This window comes from Zingiber officinale, chromosome 2A (genome assembly GCF_018446385.1).
Source record: "Zingiber officinale cultivar Zhangliang chromosome 2A, Zo_v1.1, whole genome shotgun sequence".
In the NCBI taxonomy this organism is placed as follows: Eukaryota; Viridiplantae; Streptophyta; class Magnoliopsida; order Zingiberales; family Zingiberaceae; genus Zingiber; species Zingiber officinale.
Window position 1 is genome coordinate 139,837,550 of NC_055988.1, and position 25,525 is coordinate 139,863,074.

Sequence of the window (25,525 nt, forward strand, 5' to 3'; positions counted from 1 at the left end):
TAACACCGGGACCGAGAAAGGTGTAGCTTTGTTTGGAGGTTCATCCAAGGAAAGGATGAAAAACAAGCATGAGGTTGAGGAGGAGTCTGACCAGGACTCTGAAGATGAAGAATACCTGGTGAACCTGGTAAGGAAAATGTTCACTAGGAGAAAGAAAAGCTTCATCAAGAAGGATCTACAAAATATCAACTCCCCAAACGAACCGAGGAGCATGACCTGCTTCGGATGCAACAAGAAGGGCCACTACAAGAACGAGTGTCCGAAACTGAAGAGCGACAAGACAAAGATATCCAAAAAGAAGGCTCTCAAAGCAACTTGGGACGACTCTTCCTCAGACGAATCAGAGGTCGAAGATCAGAAGTACCAGAGTCACCTCGCGTTGATGGCCCTCGAAGCAGAGTCGGAGGACGAATCGGAAGACGAGTCCGAACTCGAATCTTTCCACGAGTCCGTACTCGTTTTCGAAGGTCCCGACAAGGTAAACTTTAATTTGAATAGAAAATTCTTTAAAATTATTGCATGTCTAAATACTAAATTAATTACATTAGAAAAATAAAACAAATTGCTCCTTGAAGAGAATCAAAATCTTAAGGAACAAATCAAAAATCCAAATCCAACTCAAGACCTAACAATTGAGGAGGAAAATTTATCACTAAAAATAGAAATTAATAAATTAAAAGATCTCTTAGAAATATTTACAACAAGATCTAAGAATTTAGATCTAATTTTAAATAATCAAAAAGTAATCTACAACAAAACTGGACTTGGCTACAAGTTAAGTCATATAAAACATTTAAATTGTTAATAACCCAACACAAACAATCAAGTAAAGTTTGGGTTTCGAAAGCGTGCTTAACCACGCAAGTAGGACTTAACCAATACTACATACTCAAAGAAAAAATATATTATGTAAAATCAAATAAATCAAATTAAAAATCAAAATACAAACCTAGACCAACAAATTCAAAATTTAAATATTTTAAACCCCACCAAGACTTAGAATATCATCAAGTCAATTATAACTATAAAAAGAATAGACATAAACCAAGAACTAAAATTCAAAAATAAAGGCCAATAATTCAGGGCCAGAATAGCTGACACCTCCAAAATTAACCTACCGACAGGGTAACCCAAACTAACTTGTTCGGTAGGGTAATTAAGACTAGTTAGAAAGGGCTCAAGTTTAACTTGACCTATGATACTGGTGAAATTTTGGATGATAGTACGTTAGAGAAACTTAGTCTATGCATGCCTAGGAAGATATGACTTCGACCTGGTACATTTGGCTAAGTGGAACTAACCGAAGCTACCCTTTATGGATCCTAACCAGTTAGACCAAGGTTTTGTATTAAGTTCAGTGGATAGGACTATTTGAAAAATCTTGAAGGCATGGTTACTCTAATTATGTCCAAGTGACTCACCATACCCCAGAAGTTTATCCAGAGAATGTCTATTTGTTGAACCCAAAGCTAAACCTGAATCTAACACAAAGTTAAACCAAATCCTAAAACTGAACCTAATTCATCTCACAAAATTATAGGATTCCCTGATTGAAAATATAGATCGGGTGAGATGAATAAGGACTCAATTAAATAAAATTTAATTATTAAATTAAATTAAATTTAAAAAATTTTAAAAACCTTTATTTTTCTTTTAAAAATTTTAAAAACTATTTTAAAAATTCGTTTAAAATTCTTTTAAAAACTATTTTTAAAAATTCTTTTAAAATTCTCTTAAAAATTTTAAAAAACTATTTTAAAAATTATTTTAAAAAAAAATTTTAAACTATTTTAAAAATTCTTTTAAAATTCTTTTCAAAATTTTAAAAATTCTTTTAAAATTCTTTTTAAAAAAACTTCAAAAATCCTTTTAAAAATCCATTTTAAAAAAAACTTTAAAAATCCTTTTAAAAATTTTAAAAATCATTTTAAAAATTCTATTAAAAACTTTAAAAATTATTTTAAAATTTTTTTTTAAAATTTAAAAAAATATTTTAAAAATTCTGTTAAAAACTTTAAAAGTCATTTTAAAAAAATCTTTTAAAAATTTTAAAAATCATTTTAAAAATTCTTTTAAAACTTTTAAAACTATTTTTTTCTTTTAAAAACTTTAAAAATCATTTTAAAAATTCTTTTAAAAAATTTAAAAATCATTTAAAAAAATCTTTTAAACTTTAAAAATTCTTTTTAAAAAAAAAATACCCAATCAAAAACCAGGGGCGGGCGCCCCTGGTATGCCAATCCGGGGCGCTCGGAAGGGACTCCGGGCGCCCCATCCAACTATACTCCGAGCGCCCGGAGTGATTCCAGGCGCTCGGACCTCTCTATAAAAGGGAAGGGGGTGCCCCCTCCTCTTGCACCATACTTCTCCATCTCTTGTAAAGGCTTTCTTCAAGCCTCAACGAGAGAGGAAGTGCTAATTAAAATTTTCTTCGTTTCTCTGGTCATTACGCGGCTGCGAGTCAACCGAGGTCGTCATCTCTAAAAATATTATTCACGATGCCTCGGTAAATTCCTTTTCCCCTCTAAGTTTTTCTTTAAATATTTCACTTATTTTTATGCTTAGTATAGTTTGTTTTTATACAATGTAGAAAACGTTCTAGATATGGTGTTGGGCCCTCTACTGCTAGTGTTGACCCTAGGTTCCTTACTAACGAACATACACTACAAGAAAATTGGGATTCTACAACACTTAAACGACAACGCTTTTTATAAAAAGCGTTGTCTATTTTTTTTTAACAACGCTTTTAGTGAAAAGCGTTGTCTATTTCATTATTTTCTTATTAATAGACATCGCTTTTCTAAAAACCGTTGTGTATTAGTGATTTTTACGGGTCAAAGACAACGCTTCGTAAAAAACATTGTCTATTAGACTGATTTTTAGTGTCTACGACAACGTTTTATAAAAAGTGTTGTCTATGTTTAAAATCTCATCTAAATCTTGATTAATACAAACCGTTGGATCTAAATCTTGATCTAGGTAAGGAGTAGAAAACCCGAACCCTTCTCCCAACTTCTATCTTCCGATCGTTTTTGATCCCGAACCCTTCTCCCAACTCCTCATCTCACGCGACCTTCTCCATCCAACTCCTCTCCGGAAAACTCCTCTCCGCGAACGCCCTCTCCTTCCAACTCCTCCTCTCACGTCCTCTCCAGCAAACCCCTCTCAAGCGAACTCCTCTCCGCGAACCTCCTCTCCTCTGAATTCCTTCACGCAAATGCCCTAATCACGGTCGTGGGGAGAAGAAGCAAGGATTCTTCTCGGTGCTAAGGGAGGAGGTTGCGAGGGGGCTTTCTCCATCACGGTCACGGGGAAGGCCGAGGTCAGAGAGCCCACGGCGGAGCACATGACCTTCACCGTCACAAAGACTTCCGAGGGCTACATCCGGCCGGCGGAGCCGACGCCTTCGGGATCGCTGATGCTCGACTGGATCGGACAATACCCGACCCACCGCGGCCTCGTCGACTCCCTCCACATTTACAAGCACGGCCAGAACCCCGCCGAGGTCATCTGCGAGGCGCTGGCCCCATGATGCTCGAGCAGAATGACATCCTACCCTTCACCGAACTCGAGACCAGTCCTGCCAATACCTTGATGATGATCCAGGTAAGCAATTTTATTGTATTTAGAAATGAAAAAAAAAAAACAGAGAGCCAACACAATTTAGGACTGTACAAACCCGATGCTGAGGATGATGATGATGCTGTTGACGCTCATGATCAGGAATACTTGGAATTCAATGATCTTCTTCAGGTAACATCTCGGCTGTCTTCTTAAGCATGGTTGAAATAAAAAGGAAAAAAAATCTTGAAATGTTACCATGTGCATGAATGCTGCTAAAACAAAAAAGAAAGATGTTGAAACATGTGTCTGTTTGAATATCTTTGATAGTTCTTCAGTTCGTAATTTTGGGATAAAAAGATTGACATGGTATGGACATATTCAATTACCACCAAGAATCATGGAATTGGACAAGTTGAATCAATTAGAATTAAAGGTGGAAGAGGTAGAGTCAGACCAATGAAAATTCAAGTTAATATAATAAAAACGTCTAATTGACTTGAATGTTACAAGTTGTCTTGCATAGAGCTCAATTTATGGGAAAGATCCATGCGCTGACCCAAAATAGTTGTGAATTAGACTATCTACATGTTGAAAGCTAACACAACATAGTATTGGTTTTGACCAAACAAGAAGATCGGGGAAGTAAAATATAATGTGCCTTCATTATTGAATTGCATGATCACTGTTAAGATAATCAGGTTAGCAGGGAAATGCTTATTCATTTTTATGCAGCCGATTATCTTCTGCCTGCTAATTATATTTCCTCCTCTATTGAAGATTATTAAATTGACAGTGAAAATGCATATGCATGCATCTGGCCATTATATGCCTGTATTAATTTTCATAACTTCCCAATATAATTCAACATTCTTTTGGTTTATGTTTCTTGTAGCAACTATATTTATTCATTCTCAGCATTTTGTGGCAATGTAAGAGCATGTCAAATTCATAAAGGATATTATTTACTTGGTCGTCTCCATTTCAAATATGTTTTAACACAAACTAATATACTAGAGAATTTTTAGATATACTGGTGATTATTAATCAATTTACTGTAGTTTTTTCTATTCAATTTATTCATACATTGGAAAATATGACATAAGTTCAATATTCCCATCGTACATGGATTTAACTGCATTTATTCTTTTTTATCTCCTATTGATATTGTCACAGAATTGTGCATATGCACACACTCAAGATCATGTAGTTTCTCTACAAATGACATAAGGGCTTATACTCTAGCTTAATTCATTCACAACAAAGAGAAGGATTCTGATGTGAATGTCTGCAATTTTCTTTATGTTTTAAACTTTGCTTTCGTTATCAAGGAACAGAAGTTACTTTGTGAATTGAAGATATTCCCAATTTGTCATGTGTCTTGATCTCTGTCATTTCAATTTTGCAGGATCAAATAGTAAGTTGGATTTTTTATGTTCAATTTCTTTTATAAACTTAAACCAGTCCTGAGAGAGTTACCTGAAATGAAAATGGAATTCCTTATATTCTGAAGATTGAAAAGGGCTACTATGGCAATTCTGAAGGTTGTGAGTATTTAATAGTATCTAGGTGGTAATAATATCATATTTCACATGATTTACTATGGTTATTTTAATTGCGGTAATGCAACTTGTCTGACGAAATGCTAATCGTGTTGACTTTTACATTCTCCGGTTCCTCAAGTAAAATTCCTATTTGTAGGATTTGATAATAAAAATACATGATGCATTTCCTTCCATAATTTGATAAATTCATCCCATTTTTCAGCTCATATTTTCCTTGTTAAACATAGCTTTCTAGCATTTGTTTTTTAACTTGTTGTGGCAAGAGACTTCTGTACATCCTCCAGCAGTATATAGCAACATCAGGAGGTTTCAAGCTTCTCAGTTCCATTAGGAATACATATTCAATGGGGAAGGTGAGGATGGTGGCTATTGAGTTTGAGACGGCAACCAGGATCACCAAAAACAGGAACCAAACAAGGGATGCTGAGTCTGGTGGATTTGTGCTTTTTTTTTTTGTTTTAAATTTGAATGTCACTAACTACTTTGAAATAGAAATATTCAGTCTTTGTGTATAGTTGAATTCTCCTGTAAATACTAATACTTTGTAGTTGAATTCTATTGTTTGGTACGAGTTTGAAATCATTAGCTAAGCTAATTAATGCTATTTTATATGTCAAATTCGAATTTGGACATGGTAAAAGAAAATTAATAGTTTTGTAAATATAAAAAAATAATTTTGTAAATAGATTTTTTTAAAAAAAAAATTTTAAAAGACAACGCTTTTAAAGCGTTGCACAAGTATTGTCTTTGCCAAAAACAACAACGCTTTTAAAGCGTTGTAATAATGATGTTTTTGCAAAAAATACACAACGCTTTTAAAGCGTTGTCTTTGCTACAAACGATAACGCTTTAAAAGCGTTGTCGTTGAGTAGACTTTTAACAATAGTGCATTTAACAACGCTTTTTCAGGCACAAAGACAACGCTTTAAAAGCATTGTCTATTAGCTTTTTTCTTGTAGTGATAGGATTAGGTTTGAGTCTATCATCTATATGCCTATTAAGCCTAAGTGCTTAGACAGACAATTTTTCTTGCGTTCCTGTATTCCAGCTGTAGAGGTCATTAACCACTATAACTTACAGAACCTTATTTACTATACCAGTTCAGTAAACATAAGTTTATGTGTAGAATTTTATAATAATTTAGTTAGGGTAGATGATCTTACTTATACTACTAGGGTAACTGGTACAGATATCACATTATCTCCTACCATTATCCGGACTTTTTAGAGTTACGACCATCTACGCACCCTTTTCAGTGTTATCCTCCTAGGGATCTACCATTTGGTGATCTTTACTCACACGTTATTCTGGATACGATTTACTCATATTTTTTTGCAGGAGAGCGAGTACCCACTGTGACTATATTTAAGTCAGTATCCCTTCGAGTTAACGATTATGTACTCTATAGGGTTCTAGTCTTCTATATCTTACCGTTGTCCACTCGCAACATAGCGATGATGCGTCCATTTCACTCCTTTCTCTTGTATGTCCTTTACCATAGATTAGACATAGACATTATTTTACATATCTTTCAGACCATTATCCACTCAGCTGGAGTCTCCACCAGCGCTCGAGTTCATATGTTGTATTATTATATTTTGACGGCATATTTCGTCTCCCTACGTACTAACGTCACCTGAGGCGATATCCGAGTCATGACTAAGTTCAGCGTCTTAGGACCTAGAAACTTCTCTCTATGAGATGTCCATATAGATGATGAGGGTGTCCTATCCTGGCGGAGGGGGGCACAGGACCAACCAAACCCAGATGCCCAGGAGGAGGCAGAGTAGGATGAGTTTATGGTCGTACTATTTGGCGAGGATACTCCGTCCCCTGTACCACCTCCACCTCCAGGCCGAGCACCTCGTCCCGTTCCTCGCACTCTATGCGATTGAGTTGTCGGACTCGAGCTATCCATGACGAGTCTCTGTCGAGAGGTGAGACAGGAGATCTCCGACTTGCGACGAGAAGTGTGGCAAGAGGTCTCCGACTTGCGACGAGACATGAGACATGAGATCTCCAACCTTAGACGAGATCTATCCAGCTCCCGAGAGGATGACCAGACCCGTCATGCGGAGCTGATCGAGATGTTACATTCCTTGGGATCCAGACCACCCTCCTCCTCATCTCGATAGACTTCATCATCCTTATGTATATTTTATTATGATCATTGTACTTTGACCTTAACATTGACTTATGTTATTTTGATTTACTCTGACAGTTATATTTCGACTCTAACAATAATTTATTCTGATGTGTTTGATAGACTAGGATACTAAAATTGAAAAAACTATTTTCAAAAAATAATATTTTCAAATCCTAGGATAAAATCTTTATTTAAATCTTCCATTTTTAGAATTTTAAATCAGTGTTAGCCTTAGACTAGAATAATTCCCTAGAAAGCATGTACCCCTAGGGCTAGTACTTGAGCACCTCACCAACACCCTAGGATTCTCTTATTTATGATTGTCGATCATAGAAAGAGGTGAGATGCATAGATAAATTGCCTGGACTTAAGATGCTTATCTCAGTGCATTGATATAAGTCTAGGCGTTAAATACCAAACAGACATTAATCAAGTTAAGTCATTCAGTTTAGTCAAACACTAACTGATTACAATTAGACTTAACCTGACTAGCCAAGTGAAAGTGGTGATCCTCTAATAGTCAATAAATAGCTAATTGGTTAGACAGATTTTGTAATGTCAGGTTCAGGGGGAGGATTAATTGTCTTTATATCTATTTTAAAATTAATTTATGAAAAATATCTCTTTTTAAATCAGTTTAACACTAACTAAGTGTTTTAAAATTTTTTTGGATTTTTCCAAACTTGGTTTTGAAAGTTAAACTTACTTAATTTAGTTGTTTAAACTTAGGTTTGAAAATTAGTTTTATTTTCAAATTTTAAACTTTTCAAATTTAATTTTGAAAATTATACTTTCTAAACTTAATTTTGAAATTTAGACCTTCCAAACTTAGTTTTAAAAAATTGGTTTAGAAAAATAAACTTTATTCAGGTTTGTAAATTGGACTCCTCATTTTGAAAATTATATTCTACTTGGATTTAAAAACATATCTTTGGAGATTTATTTTAAAAATTGAAAGTTACACATTTAGGTTTGAAAACAAAATTCACTTAATTGGATTTAGTCTTAATTTGAAAATTAGACTTAGCTCTATTATCTCTTTTTAAAAAAATGTTTGATTTTTTTTTTGAAAAATTAAAATAACAAATTTTAAATTTAACTATTTTCAAGTCATCTTTTTAAAGTTAACTATTTTTTAAAAACACATCTTTCTATATTTCTAGCTTAAACTCTCCCAAAATAATCTGACTTACATTTCTAGACTTTTCTAAATTTCCGTGTTTAATTATAATTTGTTCTATGTTAATTTTTTTGATGAATGTCTAAGGGGGAGGGTTAGGTGGTTTAAGTTAGTTAAACAACCAACAAAAATAATAGTTTAGGTTAGTTAAACAACAAAAAAAAAATAACAAAATTTAAAAGCTAACTTGACAACCTTATGCTTATTTTTTTTGCATATTTTTTCACTAACTTAACCAGGTTGTCATTGCATCAAAAAGGGGGAGATTGTTGGCGCGGTTAGCACTAACTGTCTAACTCAAGTTTTGATGAATGACAAAATAAGTTAAGTTAGTTTTGTTGTTATCTAACACTCTGACCGAGTGTGCAGGAGAAGCCTAGATAGGTCGACGGGCTGACCTGATGTCTGGCACGAAACCTAGCTAGGTCAACGGGCCGACCGGATAGCTGGCACGAAGTCCAAACGAGTCGATGGGCTGACCGGACGTTTGGCATGAAGTCCAGTTAAGTCGACGGGCTGACCGGATAGCTGGCACGAAGTCGAGACGGGTCAAAGGGCTGACTGAACGTCTGGCAGGTAAGTGAGGGTAAGTCACTGGAGGAGAGTGACTGTGAGGACGCGTTCCCGGGAAGGGAACATTAGGCATCGATCCGACTTAGATCCATTTCGGATATCTAAGTCGAGATCGTGATTAGATTCCGGTCTTGAGGAGACGAAATCTAATTAATATTTTATTTGATGATAAACTGTGCTAACACTCTATTTTGTAGGATATATATTTGCCTCGGACTAACGTTTTCTTGCAGGAAGGAAACCGTTGGAAAACAAGGGTCTGGGCGCCCGGAAGGGATCCGGACACCCGGAGGTCCGGGCGCCCAGAACAGGTCCGAGCAGCCGGAGGTGAATTTTATCCCCAAACGTCACTTCGTCGCGTGGAGATCGCTTGTTGGCTCGGCTACGTCATATTCAAGATGCTCGAAAGGATCTAGGCGTCCCGAACCTCCTATATAAGGAGGGTAGAGGCTGGAGTCACAACGACAACGAACAAACTGCTTTTCTGTGCTCCTGCAACGCTGCGAAGACTCTCCAACAAGTTTTATTTTTCTATCTTTTTAATTATTGTCGGTTTTTCGTTTATAATAATTCCTGTACTTCATTTTGTAACATCCTTTAGAATTATTAGTGATTCCCCAACGAAAGCACTCGACGAGTGCGGGCCTTGAAGTAGGAGTCGTCGAAGACTCCGAACCAAGTAAATCAACTTGTGTTAGCGTTGCTCTTTCTTTTCGTTTATTCTTTTTTCCACTGCGTGGTTACTCTACGAAATTTTTTAATTCGCTATTCACCCCCCCCCCCCTAGCGAAACTCATTGATCCAACATGATTAACAAGCCGAGTTGAGTAGTCAGCCGATTAGAACTATAGTCCGATCAGACAGAATGGGCACCCAATCCGATTTTACCCTTTGGCTAAACAAATGGCCCGAGTGAAGGACAAGTTCATGATAACACTTTATAAATTCAATCGACTGATCCTTATGAGCGATTGCCGATCAGATCACAGGAGGAACTCGATCGGCTTGCCATATAAGCATATGGCGGATCCCTCAACCCAACGACTTTATATTCCTTTTTGGTGTTTTATGTCACGGATGACAGAGAATATTCTGCATGCAAGCTATACATTAAAAGCTTTCTTTCTGTCAAATGTAGAAATGTGGGTTCATTTTGAGAAGGATATCAGAATATCTTTATAGTATGTCTTTTTTTTTTTGATATACTTTGAGATTCATACACATGCAAACAGTAATACTATAAAAAAAAAAATCTTTATCTATAAACGAAGATACCCAATGCTATTCAACCTCTCATTATTTCTCTACTCAACTTGATCACTAACTTGAATATAAAAAGGTCAATCTCTTCTTAGTCCAGTTATTAACCCTCTGTATTACACACCCCTGGGAATCACTTTTTATTAAATCAAAATTTTTAAATAGTCCTATCAGAACTATCTACCTAGCCAACCAACTTCTCTACCTTTAAACGGAATTAATTAAATTAGTGGCATGCATTGTGAAAAAAAAAAACAAATGTAAATAATAAAAGGGATATGTCGGAAGAAAAGTGTGGCGCGGTGGCAGTGAAATAGTGCATGCCTCCATCCGCAGTTCCCATCTGCGGTGCGGGCGTCTCGATTAAGCGGAGCTAACCGTGCCATGCGGGGCCCCACTTCAATTAATTCCCCGCCATGTTAGCTCTGTCCAGCTAACTTTATTTAACTCCTAATCCACCTCCCTCGTCTTTATAAATATCACTAATCACCCATGATAACTCACTGCAGTTGCTGCTGCTAGTAGTCTAGTACTACTGCAACACATCTCCATTACTTGCGACACTGTGCGTGGAAGCTGTGTGTCTGAGAGAGAGATGGAGGTGGTGGTGGTGGTGGTCGTTGCGGCTGTATGCGTGGCGGCCTACGTCGTTTGGTTTTCTAAGCTGGCGGCGCGGCTGAGCGGGCCGAGGGTGTGGCCGGTGGTGGGCAGCCTGCCGGGGCTCATCCAGCACTCCGAGCGCATGCACGAATGGATCGCCGACAACCTGCGCGCCTGCGGCGGCACGTACCAGACGTGCATCTGCGCGGTGCCGGGACTGGCTCGGCGCCAGGGGCTGGTGACGGTCACGTGCGATCCACGCAACCTGGAGCACGTCCTAAAGACGCGCTTCGATAACTACCCCAAGGGTCCCACCTACCACGCCGTCTTCCTCGACCTCCTCGGCGACGGCATCTTCAATTCCGACGGCGACACGTGGCGATTTCAGCGAAAGACGGCGGCGTTGGAGTTCACCACGCGCACCCTTCGCCACGCCATGTCCCGCTGGGTCTCCCGCTCCATCCACAAACGCCTCCTCCCCATGCTCCGGGAAGCGGCCTCGGCCCCTGCCGCCGCCGCCGTCGATCTCCAGGATCTCCTCCTCCGCCTCACCTTCGACAACATCTGCGGCCTCACCTTCGGCAGGGACCCAGAGACGCTCTCCCAGGGTCTCCCGGAGAACGCCTTCGCCACCGCTTTTGACCGCGCCACCGAGGCCACCCTCAACCGCTTCATCCTCCCGGAGTCACTCTGGCGCTTCAAGAAGCGCCTCCGGATCGGCATGGAAGACACCCTCTCCCGCAGCGTCGACCACGTAGATCGCTACCTCTCCGCCGTCATCAAGGCGCGCGAGCTCGAGCTCCGTAACACTGACACGGCCACCGGCCCCGGCGGCCGCCACGTGCACGACGACCTCCTCTCCCGCTTCATGAAGAAGGGAGACTACTCCGACGACTTCCTCCGGCAGGTGGCTCTCAACTTCATCCTGGCCGGGCGGGACACGTCGTCCGTAGCGCTCTCCTGGTTCTTCTGGCTCGTGTCCACCCACCCCGCCGTCGAGCGTCGCATCCTCCTCGAGCTCGCCACCGTCCTCCACGCGTCCCGCGGCCACAACACGGCCGCGTGGCTCGACACTCCGCTCTCCTTCGAGGAGGTCGACGCGCTGGTCTACCTCAAGGCGGCGCTGTCGGAGACGCTCCGTCTGTACCCCTCGGTACCGGAGGACTCAAAGCACGTGTTGGCCGACGACGTGCTCCCGGACGGTACATTCGTGCCCGCCGGCTCCTCCGTGACCTACTCCATCTACTCGGTGGGACGGATTAAGTCCATGTGGGGGGAGGACTGCCTCGAGTTTCGCCCGGACAGGTGGCTGTCGGCCGACGGTCAGCGGTTCGAGCCGCAGGACGCCTTCCGTTTCGTGGCATTCAACGCCGGGCCAAGGATCTGCCTCGGGAAGGACCTCGCCTACCTCCAAATGAAGTCCATCGCCTCCGCCGTGCTTCTACGCCACCGCCTGCGCGTCGCCGACGGCCATCGCATCGAGCAGAAGATGTCCCTAACGCTGTTCATGAAGTACGGGCTCAAGGTGACGGTGGAGAACCGTTGTGTGGACCAAATTGCCGACGAAATCAAAGCGAAGGCCGCTCGGGTGGTCGGCGGCGAGCCCGATCGCCGAAATTGAAGGCGAGCAGAACAATCAATAATTCAAATCGCAGTGCTAATAATTTTATTATTTAAGACGTGCAGCTACAGCGTGCGGGGCCGTAGTGCCACTTGTCACACCCAAATTACATAGCAACGAAAAAGTCAACAAGTAATTAAAGTTGGTCAAGTAATTTGTATAGATCAGATTAAATAAATTGCTTTGGAAATTAATATCATACACGAATTTTTAAACTTAATTAAACCGATTAACGGGTCGATCGATATATACGAAATTAATTCTGCTATTTATTTTAGATCGCAGAGTTAATGGCCGGGCCATTTCCAGTTGCCAAAGTAGGTGGACATGGATAATTGGAGTGGGATCCACCTGAAATTATGCAGCGGACTTTACCCCAACAGCCAGAGCAGCGGCATGAGATCTTATGTGTCAAAAGAATAAATCTCCTATGTTACATAGAGCCTTCATGGATCCATACTTATACGAATGTTTACTTTAATAGATTTTAAAATATGTAAAATATTTATTAGGTGTTTGATTTTTTTTTTCCTTATAAAGAATCATTAGCTTATATATATATATATATATATATATATATATATATATATATATATATATATATATATATATATATATATATATATATATATATATATATATATATATATATATATATATAATTCCCAAAGCCAACCTTATAAATAAAATTTTTAAAAAATATTTTAATTATTTTTTTTAATTCAAAAAATAAAAAAAAATTAAAACCAGTGATATCTTGCGCGCGCGCACAATCGCGCACTGTGCAACCGCGCAGGATATCAAATTTATATATATATAATTAATAGATTTATATTACAGACTGTGATTCGATTGTGAGAGATAGATCGACTCTCTTTAACTAATAAGAGTTCAAATCTTATTTATAATATATTATATCAGGGAGTTTGGAAAATTTATGATGTTGAGCTATTCATTAGAATTCATTTGTATTTCTTGATTTATTTTGATGGTCGTTAGAAACCTTTTATAGGACAGAGTCGGTCATCTTGGGACTAATCAGATCGTAAGAGCCGGATATCTGAATTACTTTAAAAAAATGGTAAATGCATATTGGGATTCCCCATGCACCCATTCGAACCCCAAGAGAGTAGAAGAAATTCGCCTTTCGCATTTGAACCACTAGGACCGCTGGGACATTGTGTGGATTGTCGCTTGTGCTTCCAGATGTTCCTTAGTGACCGGTGGAAAATTTCCGTAGGGCCTGGCTAGTCACCTCTAGGATTAGTCAGATCGTAAGACTTGAATATCTAGATTATATTTTAAAAATATATATAATTGGCATGTTGGCAGTCGAGCAAGGAGTCGCCCATGCTTCCGAATTTGTGTTGTGACCAGTCTGTGGGGTTGGGTCATTCACCTCTAGGATACAAGTTGTATCGAAGATCCAAATACTTGGATTATATATAAAAAAGAAGGGATATAATTAGGCGCCCTTAGACCATGGTGTGATAGAAAGAGGTAGAAAGGGTTCACATGCAATGAGGATTTGAATCTCTCACAAGGCATATCATACGCTTGCGGTATTTAAACCACTCGTGATGTTAGGCTGTCCAGTATGACCATCCGCGCTTCCTAGATTTATCTTAGTAATTGATGGAAAACTTTTGTGGTGCTAAACCGGTCACCTCCAGGATTAAACGGTTCAAATAACTAGATACCTGGATTATAAAAAATCATATAATTGTTTCCCTCACTAATATAGCATAATGATAAAGTACTCGTGTGTCTATGTGCGCGCGCACACACACGCGCGCGCACACACACCTAGATTTTTACGTGCTTCTTATTGAAGTTATGTTTTCCAAATATTTTTAAGATTTGTGAATAGTAATTATGAATAGAAAATAGTAATTGTGAACAATAATTATGAATAGTAATTGTGAACAGTAAAAAATAAACAGGAATTTCAAACAGGGATTGTTAAATCTAGGCATTTTAGAAGGATATTTTTTATCATTGCTTCTCATCAGTTATGTCTTATTGTTCAAGCTTCACCCCAACTTTTGTAGGTTTTAATAACGAGCTTTCAATAGCTCTTGTTGTCCAACTTAGTCAGCACAGATTTTACAAGCTTAAACCACGAGACAAATCCTAACTTTTGAAGACAATGAGATGAAAATAGAGCCTTTTTACTAAGCCACCTTAGAAATTTTATAGGAAAATATATAAACTAGGAAATGGAAAGCATACGTAGCTAATTACAGACTTAAATAAGAAAATTATATAAACAAGGTACAAGCTTACATAAGGAAATTTACAGGAGATATTTACAGTACTCATAGGAAATTGAAATCACACTAGCACACACTATAACAATTGCTTCTTCTCTTCATATCGTCATTACTTATGATTTTTGTGAGACTGCCGTCATGGTTGACATAGTGTTGATGTTATATGCATCATGTTTCCATCATGCTTTCCAGATTCTATTCACCTACAGAATCTAAAGACAGAACCTGGAGCTAGTGGCTTGAGTTATTGTGTTTAGCTCATGTCTGTAAGTCGTTGTTGTTCTTGCTGAGCTGGCCAATATCTTGTTTGCCCAGTGTTTGGATTTCTTTTAGTAATGTTGAAACGGGGACATATGTTGAGTAGAGAAAGTAAACAAAAATATTCTGGTTCCCATATCTTTTGGCCAATAAATCTTTTCGATGTAAGTTTCAGCAACTAGGACGTAAGCGTCTGAATCTTCCTACTGATCCTAGAACCAATTATTTCCTTGAATAGAAGCTTGCCAGTATTTAATTTGATCTGCTGGTATTGAATGTGCCACCCATTCTAGATCAGGATCAGAAAGATATTCTTCAAGGTCTACTTGAAGACTAGTTATGTCATGAACATCTATCTTGATTAAATGTCTAGCTGGTTCTATCTTCAGATTTAGCCATTCTGGTGGGGAACTTTTAACAGTACATATCACAAATGTTTCATCTTCTTCGAGTGCTTGAGCTATTATATCACTCAATTTCTTTGGGAAGTCTATAACAGAGTCTACATCACATACCTAGAGTCTGGATAGAAGTCCATAATCCATTAAAGAAAATGGGATAATAAGTCGTCCCCTATAGTTTGTTAGGACATATTTTTCAAAGTCAATTTTGGCTTTTCTGAAAGAATACAGTAGTTAGCGTTGACATCCATATCTAACTGAGTCAACACAGTTTTTGGTGAGTTTCTAACAACTTAGTTTATTGTTGAATTTAGCTTTGTAGATGATTGTCATACCTTCTGGGGGGTTGGCATGGAATTCTTTGAGTATGTCACATAGCTCAAGGAAAGTGTTGAAGGTTGATTTCTCTACCATACTTCGAACATGTGTGAAGATGTCTTTTGGGATAGTTGTAGGAAGTCCTAACAACATAGATTTTAAGGCTCTTTATTTTGAAATTGAGGCGGCATTTGCTTTTAGTTGGGCCAGAGTTAAGTAATGAGGTCTATGGATAAAGTTTGAAGGCTGAGTTTCTATTTTGTCAAGTTCAGCTGTGGCTATTTGAGCATAAGTTCTGTTAGACTGTATTTTGTCAGATTTTCATCTTGCCTTAAGTAAGGTGCTTATAAAGAAGTTAGGGCCAATTATTTCCCTGGCAGAAGTGAATGCTTCATCTATGCAGTAAAAGCCTTTGTAGGATGGTTTTTCACATCCTTGTGTGGCTATTTTGGCTTCTTCCTAGTCATAGTAAACTCCTTCTTGTGTTCCTGAATAGATTGTATAGCAAGAAAACTTCTTGCCTTTTGGTTTTAGCACTATGGTCAAGAAGTAGTTGGATAAAGCATTAATTATTGCTATCTTGTAATTGACACTACCAAGAATTGTGGAAATATTCTAAATATTGTCAAGTAAACATTTTTGTATATTGTCAAGTAAACAGTTTTGTATATTGTCAAGTTTGTCTCTCGAGGAAAAATAGAACTGATCCTTATAGTTTGTAAACTGTTGTAATTCTTAGTTGCCAAACCTCATGGTTTTTGTGGAAAAAGTTCGTACCTTCTTTTGTTGATCCATTGATCCTGTAATATTTAGTGAAGTTTAATGTAAAAGTCAGGATAAAGTTGTTGGTCTCTTGCGGAAGGCAAAAGGAGAGTGAATTATCCTGCACAAATAAACTCAAACCTTTCTCGACTTATAGCTTGATTAATACAAGCACTTGCACAAAAACAAACTAATTAACAAAAAGAAATAAGAGGCAGATCGTTTACTTAGTTTGCAATTAGGGGATTGCTAATCCAAGACGTTGAAAGATCATTATAAATCTCCTTCAAATGGAGAAGTCTCTTACAACAGTTAATGTTGGACCCTTGGCGGTCGGATAGAGGGGGTGAATAGTCCTGCAAACAAAAATGAACCTTCATCAAAATTTATAGCTTTATAACAATTAACACTTGCATAAAATAATTAAGAGAATTAAATAAAGAAAGGAAGAGACATGAAAGAGTTTACTTGGTTACAATCAGGGAGGTTGTTAATCCAAGGAAGATGAAAACGCACTAAACTCTCCTTCAGGCGGAGAAGCCTCTTTACAGCAATTAAAGCACTCAGTTACAGAACAAGATTAAAAAGAAATGAATTACAAGTGTTCTAGTGTTGTTCTGACCTTCTAGGACTAGGTTTGTATTTATAACCCTGGTCGGAGTGCCTGGAAAGGTTCCAGGCGCCTGGGGGGGATAAACTTTTATTTCCGTTGCAACAGAGCATGCCACATCGTGTTCCGGATAAAATCCTGCTCTGGGCACACGGAGTCTGGGCACTTGGACTAGGTCCGGGTGCCTCGGACCAGCTCAGGGCACCTCGGAACGAAAAATCAACTTTTTATTGATTTTCAGTCCCGATCTTCTGCTCCGTTTCCGCTAGCATTGGTCTGGGTCTTCCGCTCCAGCTCCGCTAGCTTGGATGATCTCGGTCATCTGGAATAAGGCTCATTTGAACCCAACTTCTGGTCCTACTTCTTGTCCCTCGGAAATGTCGTGTGCCTCCTTCTTGTTCGCCCGCGTACCCTTCCACAACACCTCATCCCTTGGATGCACCAAGCCCATCGGCTATCTTCTGTGTCGTCCTTCTCACTAGCTACGTCTTTCGCTCGACTTCCTGCGCTCATAAGTGTTGGTGCAACCTTAGGTCAAGGTTGACCTGGTTGACCTGACTCGAGTTGACCTGACTCGAGTTGTATTTTGATGTTTGACTTAGGAAGATTGTTGGTGCAACCTTAGGTCAAGGTTGACCTAGTTGAGTTGTATTTTGATGTTTGACTTAGGAAGATTGTTGGTGCAACCTTAGGTCAAGGTTGACCTAGTTGAGTTGTATTTTGATGTTTGACACTCGTGGAAGAGTTGTATTCTTGATATGGGACAAGAATAGATATTTGGGAGATTATTGGTGCAACCGTAGGTCAAGGTTGACCTGGTTGACCTGATTCGGGAAAAGTCCAAGTATGGAGACTTGGCACTGGAAAAGTCCAAGCAGGGAGCTTGGCACGCGAAAAGTCCAAGTATGGAGACTTGGCACGGGAAAAGTCTAAGTATGGAGACTTGGCACTGGAAAAGTCCAAGTATGGAGACTTGGCACGGAGAAGTCCAAGCAGGGAGCTTGGCACGAGGGAAAGTCCTAACTGGGATGTTAGACAGTTGGAAAGTCCTGGTGAGTGAAGCCAGGCAGTAGGAAAGTCCTAACTGGGATGTTAGGCAGTGTGGAAAGTCCTGGTGAGTGAAGCCAGGCAGTGGAAAAGTCCTAACTGGGATGTTAGGCAATGGGAAAGTCCTAACTGGGATGTTAGGCAATTGGAAAGTCCTGGTGAGTGAAGCCAGGCAGTGAGAAAGTCCTAACTGGGATGTTAGGCAGTGTGGAAAGTCCTGGTGAGTGAAGCCGGGCAAGGGAAAAATCCAGATGGATCAAGGGTGATCGGACATCTGGTGTGGAGAAGTCTAAGTGGGTCAAAAGGATTGACCGGACAATTAGCGGGAAGTGCTAGCAGGTCAAGGGAGTGACCGGATGCTAGGAATGATGTACCAACAGGTCAAGGTTGACCGAATGTTGGTGTGGAAGCCTTAGGTCTAGGGCTGAGAAGTTTGGATCGGTCTGGTGACCGATCCAGTGATACTGCGTTTGCCCTGATCGGTCTGGTGACCGATCAGAATCAGATCAGTGGCTCACTGATTGTAATCTGATCGGTCTGGAGACCGATCAGGAGGCAACGCAACCTCGCGAGAAGAAAGCCGTGGATCGGTCTGCTGACCGATCCACCCATGGCCTGATCGGTCGGCAAGACCGATCAGGGCTTCGATCGCGACACCTGATCGGTCTGGGGACCGATCAGGTGACAAACAGAAGCTTCATGCGCCTAGGCTGATCGGTCTGCAGACCGATCAGGGTTCTAGCCGTTGCGACGCAACGGCTAGTTTCTTCGCTGTCTTCTTCGCAGGTATAAAGGGGTCGAGGGCTGCTGCTGCACGGGAACTTCTTCTTCCTCTTCTGCTTGAGCTTTGTTGTGCTTGAGCTTTGTTGAGCTCCTCCTTGTCGAAGCTTCGCGTGAGCTTCATTCCACGACTGGATCAGCTGCTGCTGAGTTGCTTGTTGCATCTGTCCGTGAAGTTGCTACTTCATCCGGGACCCCAGTCGACGAGAAGGCAAGCTACTGTGTTTACATTCCTGTTGTATTTTGTTCTTGCTATTCTCTTGTACTCTTAGCTTGCTGTTGCAAGTGATTGTGGCGAGGTTTCTCCACCCACAAGGAGTTTGATTTAGCCGGTTTTCCGGGGACTCATCCACCGACGGATTGATAGGCTTCGTCCACCTTACGGACACGCCGAGGAGTAGGAGTTTCATCTCTGAACCTCGTTACATCCTTGCGTAGAGGTTTGATTTCTTCTCCTGTTTTCTTTCTGCATTTAGTTTCCGCTGCGCTAACCCTAGTTTGTAGAAAGAAACGCGAGCAATTGGGGTCGGCTATTCACACCCCCCCCTCTCTAGCCGTACGAAGAGATCCTAACAATTGGTATCAGAGCAAAGGTTTGCTCTTCATCGGATTAACACCCGGGGAGCACGAGCTAGAGGATGGATCTACTCGGAGAAGATGTCACCATTCCACCCTTCTACGAATGCGGTGACTTCGCGTATTGGAAGGTAAGGATGAAGTACTTTCTTATGACTAACATAATGAATTGGTTTTGTGTACAAGAAGGTTTTACTCCTCCGGTGGATAAGGAAGGAAAACCTCTTGAGAAGAAGGAGTGGACCAGAGAACAAATTCACAAATCCGAAATCAACGAAGAGGTAATGAGAATAATTGAATTTTCATTGCCTACTAATATCTTGTGTAAGATAGGTTACAACAATGCCAAGGAATTATGGGATAACTTGGCCAAGTACCATGAGGAGAGCTCCACTTCAAATCATGAAGAGGAGACAAGTGAGTCATCAAGTAGCTCACATCATGGAGGAGAAGAATTAGAAGTTGAGGGTTACTCAACATCTAAGGACGAAGAGGAGGAGAGTTCTTCTTCAAGTTCGGAGCAAGAAGAAGAAGCTTCTACCTCCGAAAGGGATGAAGAAGAGAGTTCGCATCCACCCTCAACCCTAGGTAACTCAAGCAATTTAAGTTCAATTAAATTACACATTATGTGCTTTGAGTGTAGGGAACATGGACATTACAAGAGTAAGTGTCCGAAGAGGGTAAGAAAGACTCCACCGGCGCCAAAGGTCAAGGAAGCCGGAGTCCAGAAACGCAAGGGCAAGGAGCACATCGTGTGCTTCCAATGCAAGCAAAGGGGACACTATAGGAGCCATTGTCCGAGGGGGAGGCAACCTCACAAGGGCAAGAGACCGGGCACATCGATAGGGGGAGCTAAGGCAAACCCTAAGGTAACCTCTAAGGTTCATTTTTGCAATTCTAATAAAATGCATGCTAGGAATTTTATTGCACTTGTCGATAATAACAAGCATGATAACCTTAGGAATCAATACATGTGCTTAGGAGCTAAACATGTGAGTCTAGATAAGGATAATTCTAGAAAGGCTAACCCTAGGATCAACCCATCTAAGGCTAAGGATAACCTAGGTAGGAATCCTAAATCAACTAGACATATGCCTAACAATACCTCAAGGAAGAGTGATAAATCAAAAATTGAGGTATTAGAGAAGGAGAATCAAGTCTTGAAGTCAAGACTTGATACTTTGGAAAAGACTCTTAAGAACATGGAGAAGTCATCCCTAGGGTTTAAGGGTCAAAAACCAATGTCCAAGGACAAGAAAGGTATGGGTCACAAACCTAAGTCCCAAGTGGTCAAGCCCACCTATCATGATGTTCCATTCGATTATGGAACAAAACCTAGGGCTAGGAAGACCACCAAGGTCACAAGGGGAGTCATCCCTAGAGTTGATCTTGATGAGTCCCAAATGACCAAGGTTTCAAAGCTTAGGAGGGTCATTAGGAGGGTTGCTAGGGAAGTCATCCCTAGTGAATATTTAGTGAACCCAATGAGCTCACATAGATATTGGGTTCCTAGGAGCATCTTCTCTATCCCATAGATGGGTTAGAGAGTGTCAACTCCAATTAGAAGGGTAGTTAACCCAACTTTTGATGAAATTGACACTCAAGGAGCATTTTCAAGGTTTTGATAACCTTTGAAAATGAAAAAGAATTATTATTTACTCCTTGAAGAGTGAATTGTGCCATATTTGAAAAATATCGATTTTAATATTATTTGGCACAATTTAAGAAAACTTAGAGAAATACCATAATTGGGATTTTGGTTTTCTCTTAGGGATATATGGGCAATCTAGGGTTAGATTTTAAGTTAGCTAAGGCTAAGGATACTTAGATAGGGAATTTAGGTATTTTATTTGTGCTAACTTGCCATGATTGGTTGCCATATTCCATGCCATGACATCATATTTATTTTATTATCATTTGAAATGTCATGATAATGCTTAGGCTAGTTTATATGTCATGCTTTATTTAAGTTTTCAGACTTTATGTCATGACATCATGACATTGGCACATGTTTTTACTTATGATATCATTATATGCCATGTCATCATCTCTTGCATTATAATCAATGAAATTGATTTGAGGACAAACATATAATTTGATATTGAGATCAAATTGGTGTTTAGAAAATGCATGAGAACTTAGCCTAAGTTGACCTTAACCCATATCTCACATCAAATTGACTTGAATGTGGTTTGATACACCTTAGATGTGTGTGAGATATTAGGATCATGAGTTAGGATCAAGGTGCATTGTCCTTGTACCTAGATGACCCTAATTCAAGAAATTAAGGATCATAGGGAAAGCTTGTGTACAAGTCATGTACATCTAGCCCTAAGATTATGGTCCTAAATTCAAATGGTTTTAAAAGCATTTTAAAATTGATTTGAAAAACCTTGATGAAGCTTTCCTAGTGATAGCATTCATCATTGAACATTGTGATACAAAGTTGAGTTAAACTTGAACTATTTCAAAGTTTTTGAACTTTGTATCAAGATTGAAAAATGGAAGTTATTTTCATAGAAAACTATTTTTCCATGATAGTATATGTTATGAGGAATGTATCCTCAAAATTTCACAATTTTTCGAATTTTCTGAAATTTTCTAGGAGTTTCTGAATTTCGGGAAGGAAATTTCAGAAATCTGCCTATCAGAGTCTGGATCGGTCTGGGGACCGATCCAGGTAAGTCCTGATCGGTCTGTGGACCGATCCAGTGAAGCATGGATCAGTCTGCAGACCGATCCAGTAAGAACCAGAAAGCTTGGTGCGATCTGGTGAAGACCTGATCGGTCTGGGGACCGATCCAGGGGGCTTTTGATCGGTCTGAGGACCGATCAGTGCGTGTCAATGTGCCGAAATTCGACTGGATGTCTGAAATTTCAGCTGGAAGTTGGGTTTTAGATTTCTAAAGGTTTGAAACTCTCCAAGACATTGTTGATGCAATGGTCAAGGGGGAGTTGACCTTTAGGGGGAGTTTTTACCTAATTGTCAAGGGGAGTTGACTCTTAGGGGGAGTTTTTACTCCTTAAGACTTTTGAGGATTAGTGACATGGGATTATCACTAAGCTGATTGTTGAGTTTAGTATCAAGGGGGAAATTAAGAGTTTCAATGAAATGTATGGGACTTTCATTAGGAAGAAACTCTTGACCTTGATACCCTCTTTTTTTCCTTTTTGATGTGTGTCAAAAAGGGGAGAGTGTTCATTGGAGAATTATTGGAGAACACAAGTTAGGTTATCGGGTTAACCTAAGCTAGGGAAAGAATGTCAAGGAATGTTCAAGAAAAGAACATCGGAATTCTTTTTGATGTGTGTCAAAAAGGGGGAGAATTATTGGAGAACCCAAGTTAGGTTATCGGGTTAACCTAAGGGGAGAATGTCCAGAGAATGTTCAAGGAAAGAACATTGGACATTGGAAGATGGTTGGAAAACCTAAGTTAGGTTATCGGGTTAACCTAACTTGATTATGGGTTTTTGTCAAACATCAAAAAGGGGGAGATTGTTGGTGCAACCTTAGGTCAAGGTTGACCTGGTTGACCTGACTCGAGTTGACCTGACTCGAGTTGTATTTTGATGTTTGACTTAGGAAGATTGTTGGTGTAACCTTAGGTCAAGGTTGACCTAGTTGAGTTGTATTTTGATGTTTGACTTAGGAAGATTGTTGGTGCAACCTTAGGTCAAGGTTGACCTAGTTGAGTTGTATTTTGATGTTTGACACTCGTGGAAGAGTTGTATTCTTGATATGGGACAAGAATAGATGTTTGGGAGATTATTGGTGCAACCGTAGGTCAAGGTTGACCTGGTTGACCTGATTCGGGAAAAGTCCAAGTATGGAGACTTGGCACTGGAAAAGTCCAAGCAGGGAGTTTGGCACGCGAAAAGTCCAAGTATGGAGACTTGGCAACGGAAAAGTCCAAGTATGGAGACTTGGCACTGAAAAAGTCATGGAACTGATTCGGGAAAAAGTCCAAGTATGGAGACTTGGCACGGAGAAGTCCAAGCAGGAGCTTGGCACGAGGGAAAGTCCTAATCGGGATGTTAGGCGGTTGAAAAGTCCCGTGAGTGAAGCCAAGAGAAAGTCCTAACTGGGATGTTAGGCGGTGTGGAAAGTCCAGTGAGTGAAGCAGACGGTAAAAAGTCCTAAGCGGGATGTTAGGCAATGGGAAAGTCCTAAGCGGGATGTTAGGCAATTGGAAAGTCCCGTGAGTGAAGCCAAGTGAGAAAGTCCTAACTGGGATGTTAGGCGGTGTGGAAAGTCCGGTGAGTGAAGCCGGCAGGAAAAATCCGGATGGATCAAGGGTGATCGGACATCCGGTGTGGAGAAGTCTAAGTGGGTCAAAAGGATTAATCGGACAATTAGCGGGAAGTGCTAGCAGGTCAAGGGAGTGACCGGATGCTAGGAATGATGTACCAACAGGTCAAGGTTGACCGAATGTTGGTGTGGAAGCCTTAGGTCTAGGGTCGAGAAGTTTGGATCGGTCAGTGACCGATCCAGAGGGGTCCCGATCGGTCCGGTGACCGATCGGGCGTGGCTGAATTTGCTGATCGACTCAGACCGATCAGAGGCAACGCAACCTCGCGAGAAGAAGTGGATCGGTCCGCCGGCCGATCCAGTGACTTGATCGGTCGGCAAGACCGATCAGGCATCGATCAGTGGCCAAGGAACTTATCGCGACACTGATCGGTCCGGGGACCGATCGGTGACAAACTTCATGCGCCTTAGGGCGATCGGTTTGCGACCGATCAGGGTTCTAGCCGTTGCGACGCAACGGCTAGTTTCTTTGCTGTTTCTTCTTCAGGTATAAAGGGGTCGAGGGCTGCTGCTGCACGATTAACTTCTTCTTCTTCCTTGCTGTTGCGAAGTGCTGTTATGCTTGAGCTTAGTTGAGCTCCTCCTTGTTGAAGCTTCGCGTGAGCTTCATTCCACGACTGGATCAGCTGCTGCTGAGTTGCTTGTTGCATCTGTCCGTGAAGTTGCTACTTCATCCGGGACCCCAGTCGACGAGAAGGCAAGCTACTGTGTTTACATTCCTGTTGTATTTTGTTCTTGCTATTCTCTTGTACTCTTAGCTTGCTGTTGCAAGTGATTGTGGCGAGGTTTCTCCACCCACAAGGAGTTTGATTTAGCCGGTTTTCCGGGGACTCATCCACCGACGGATTGATAGGCTTCGTCCACCTTACGGACACGCCGAGGAGTAGGAGTTTCATCTCCGAACCTCGTTACATCCTTGCGTAGAGGTTTGATTTCTTCTCCTGTTTTCTTTCTGCATTTAGTTTCCGCTGCGCTAACCCTAGTTTGTAGAAAGAAACGCGAGCAATTGGGGTCGGCTATTCACACCCCCCTCTCTAGCCGTACGAAGAGATCCTAACAATAAGTTCCTACACACTTAGACACAAGGGTTAGATACCAACAAGACCTAACCTGACTTGATTGATCATATCAAAACTATCTTGGGATACTTACAATCTCTCCCTTTTTGATGTGAGTAAACCCAAACTAAGTTAGGGCAATCCTCAAACAAATAACAGTTATAATTTTTGCAAGTAAAAGAATTTGCAAGTAATGCGCAAAAAAAGTTTACAAGTACACAACTTAAAAATTTGTACTACCCTTCCCCTAGACTTAATCTTCACCACTCCCCCTTTTGATCACATTAAAAATAGGATACTTTTAAAATGACTTTAGAAAAGTTAAATAAAAAGTATAAGGGAAAACCAATTTTTTTTAAAAAAAAATTAACAAGGGTTGAACAAGAAAAAAAATCTTTAATTTTAGGAAAAATTAAACAAATTTGTATTTTGATAATTAATTCATAGAAAGTTTTCTAACGAAAAAAATTGTTTAGATAAAGTTCCACAATAACTTAAAATGATCAAAAATTTTGACAAACAATTCAAAGCATTTTTATAACTACTAAATGCTTAACAGTTAGTCAATTAAATACTTATTTCAATAATTGACTTCCAAGCTGTGGCGAGGCACAGGCCTTTTAGGAT

At 40.2% G+C, this 25,525-nt stretch overlaps 1 protein-coding gene across 1 annotated transcript; it reads left to right on the plus strand.

Moving 5' to 3' along the window:
- The first annotated feature begins 10,765 nt into the window (after window positions 1-10,765).
- Window positions 10,766-12,705, plus strand: LOC122042440 (cytochrome P450 86A22-like). Its single transcript, XM_042602564.1, has one exon. It carries the CDS (start codon window positions 10,881-10,883, stop codon window positions 12,504-12,506), a length of 1,626 nt encoding a protein of 541 aa, XP_042458498.1. The 5' UTR covers window positions 10,766-10,880; the 3' UTR covers window positions 12,507-12,705.
- Window positions 12,706-25,525: the final 12,820 nt, after the last annotated feature.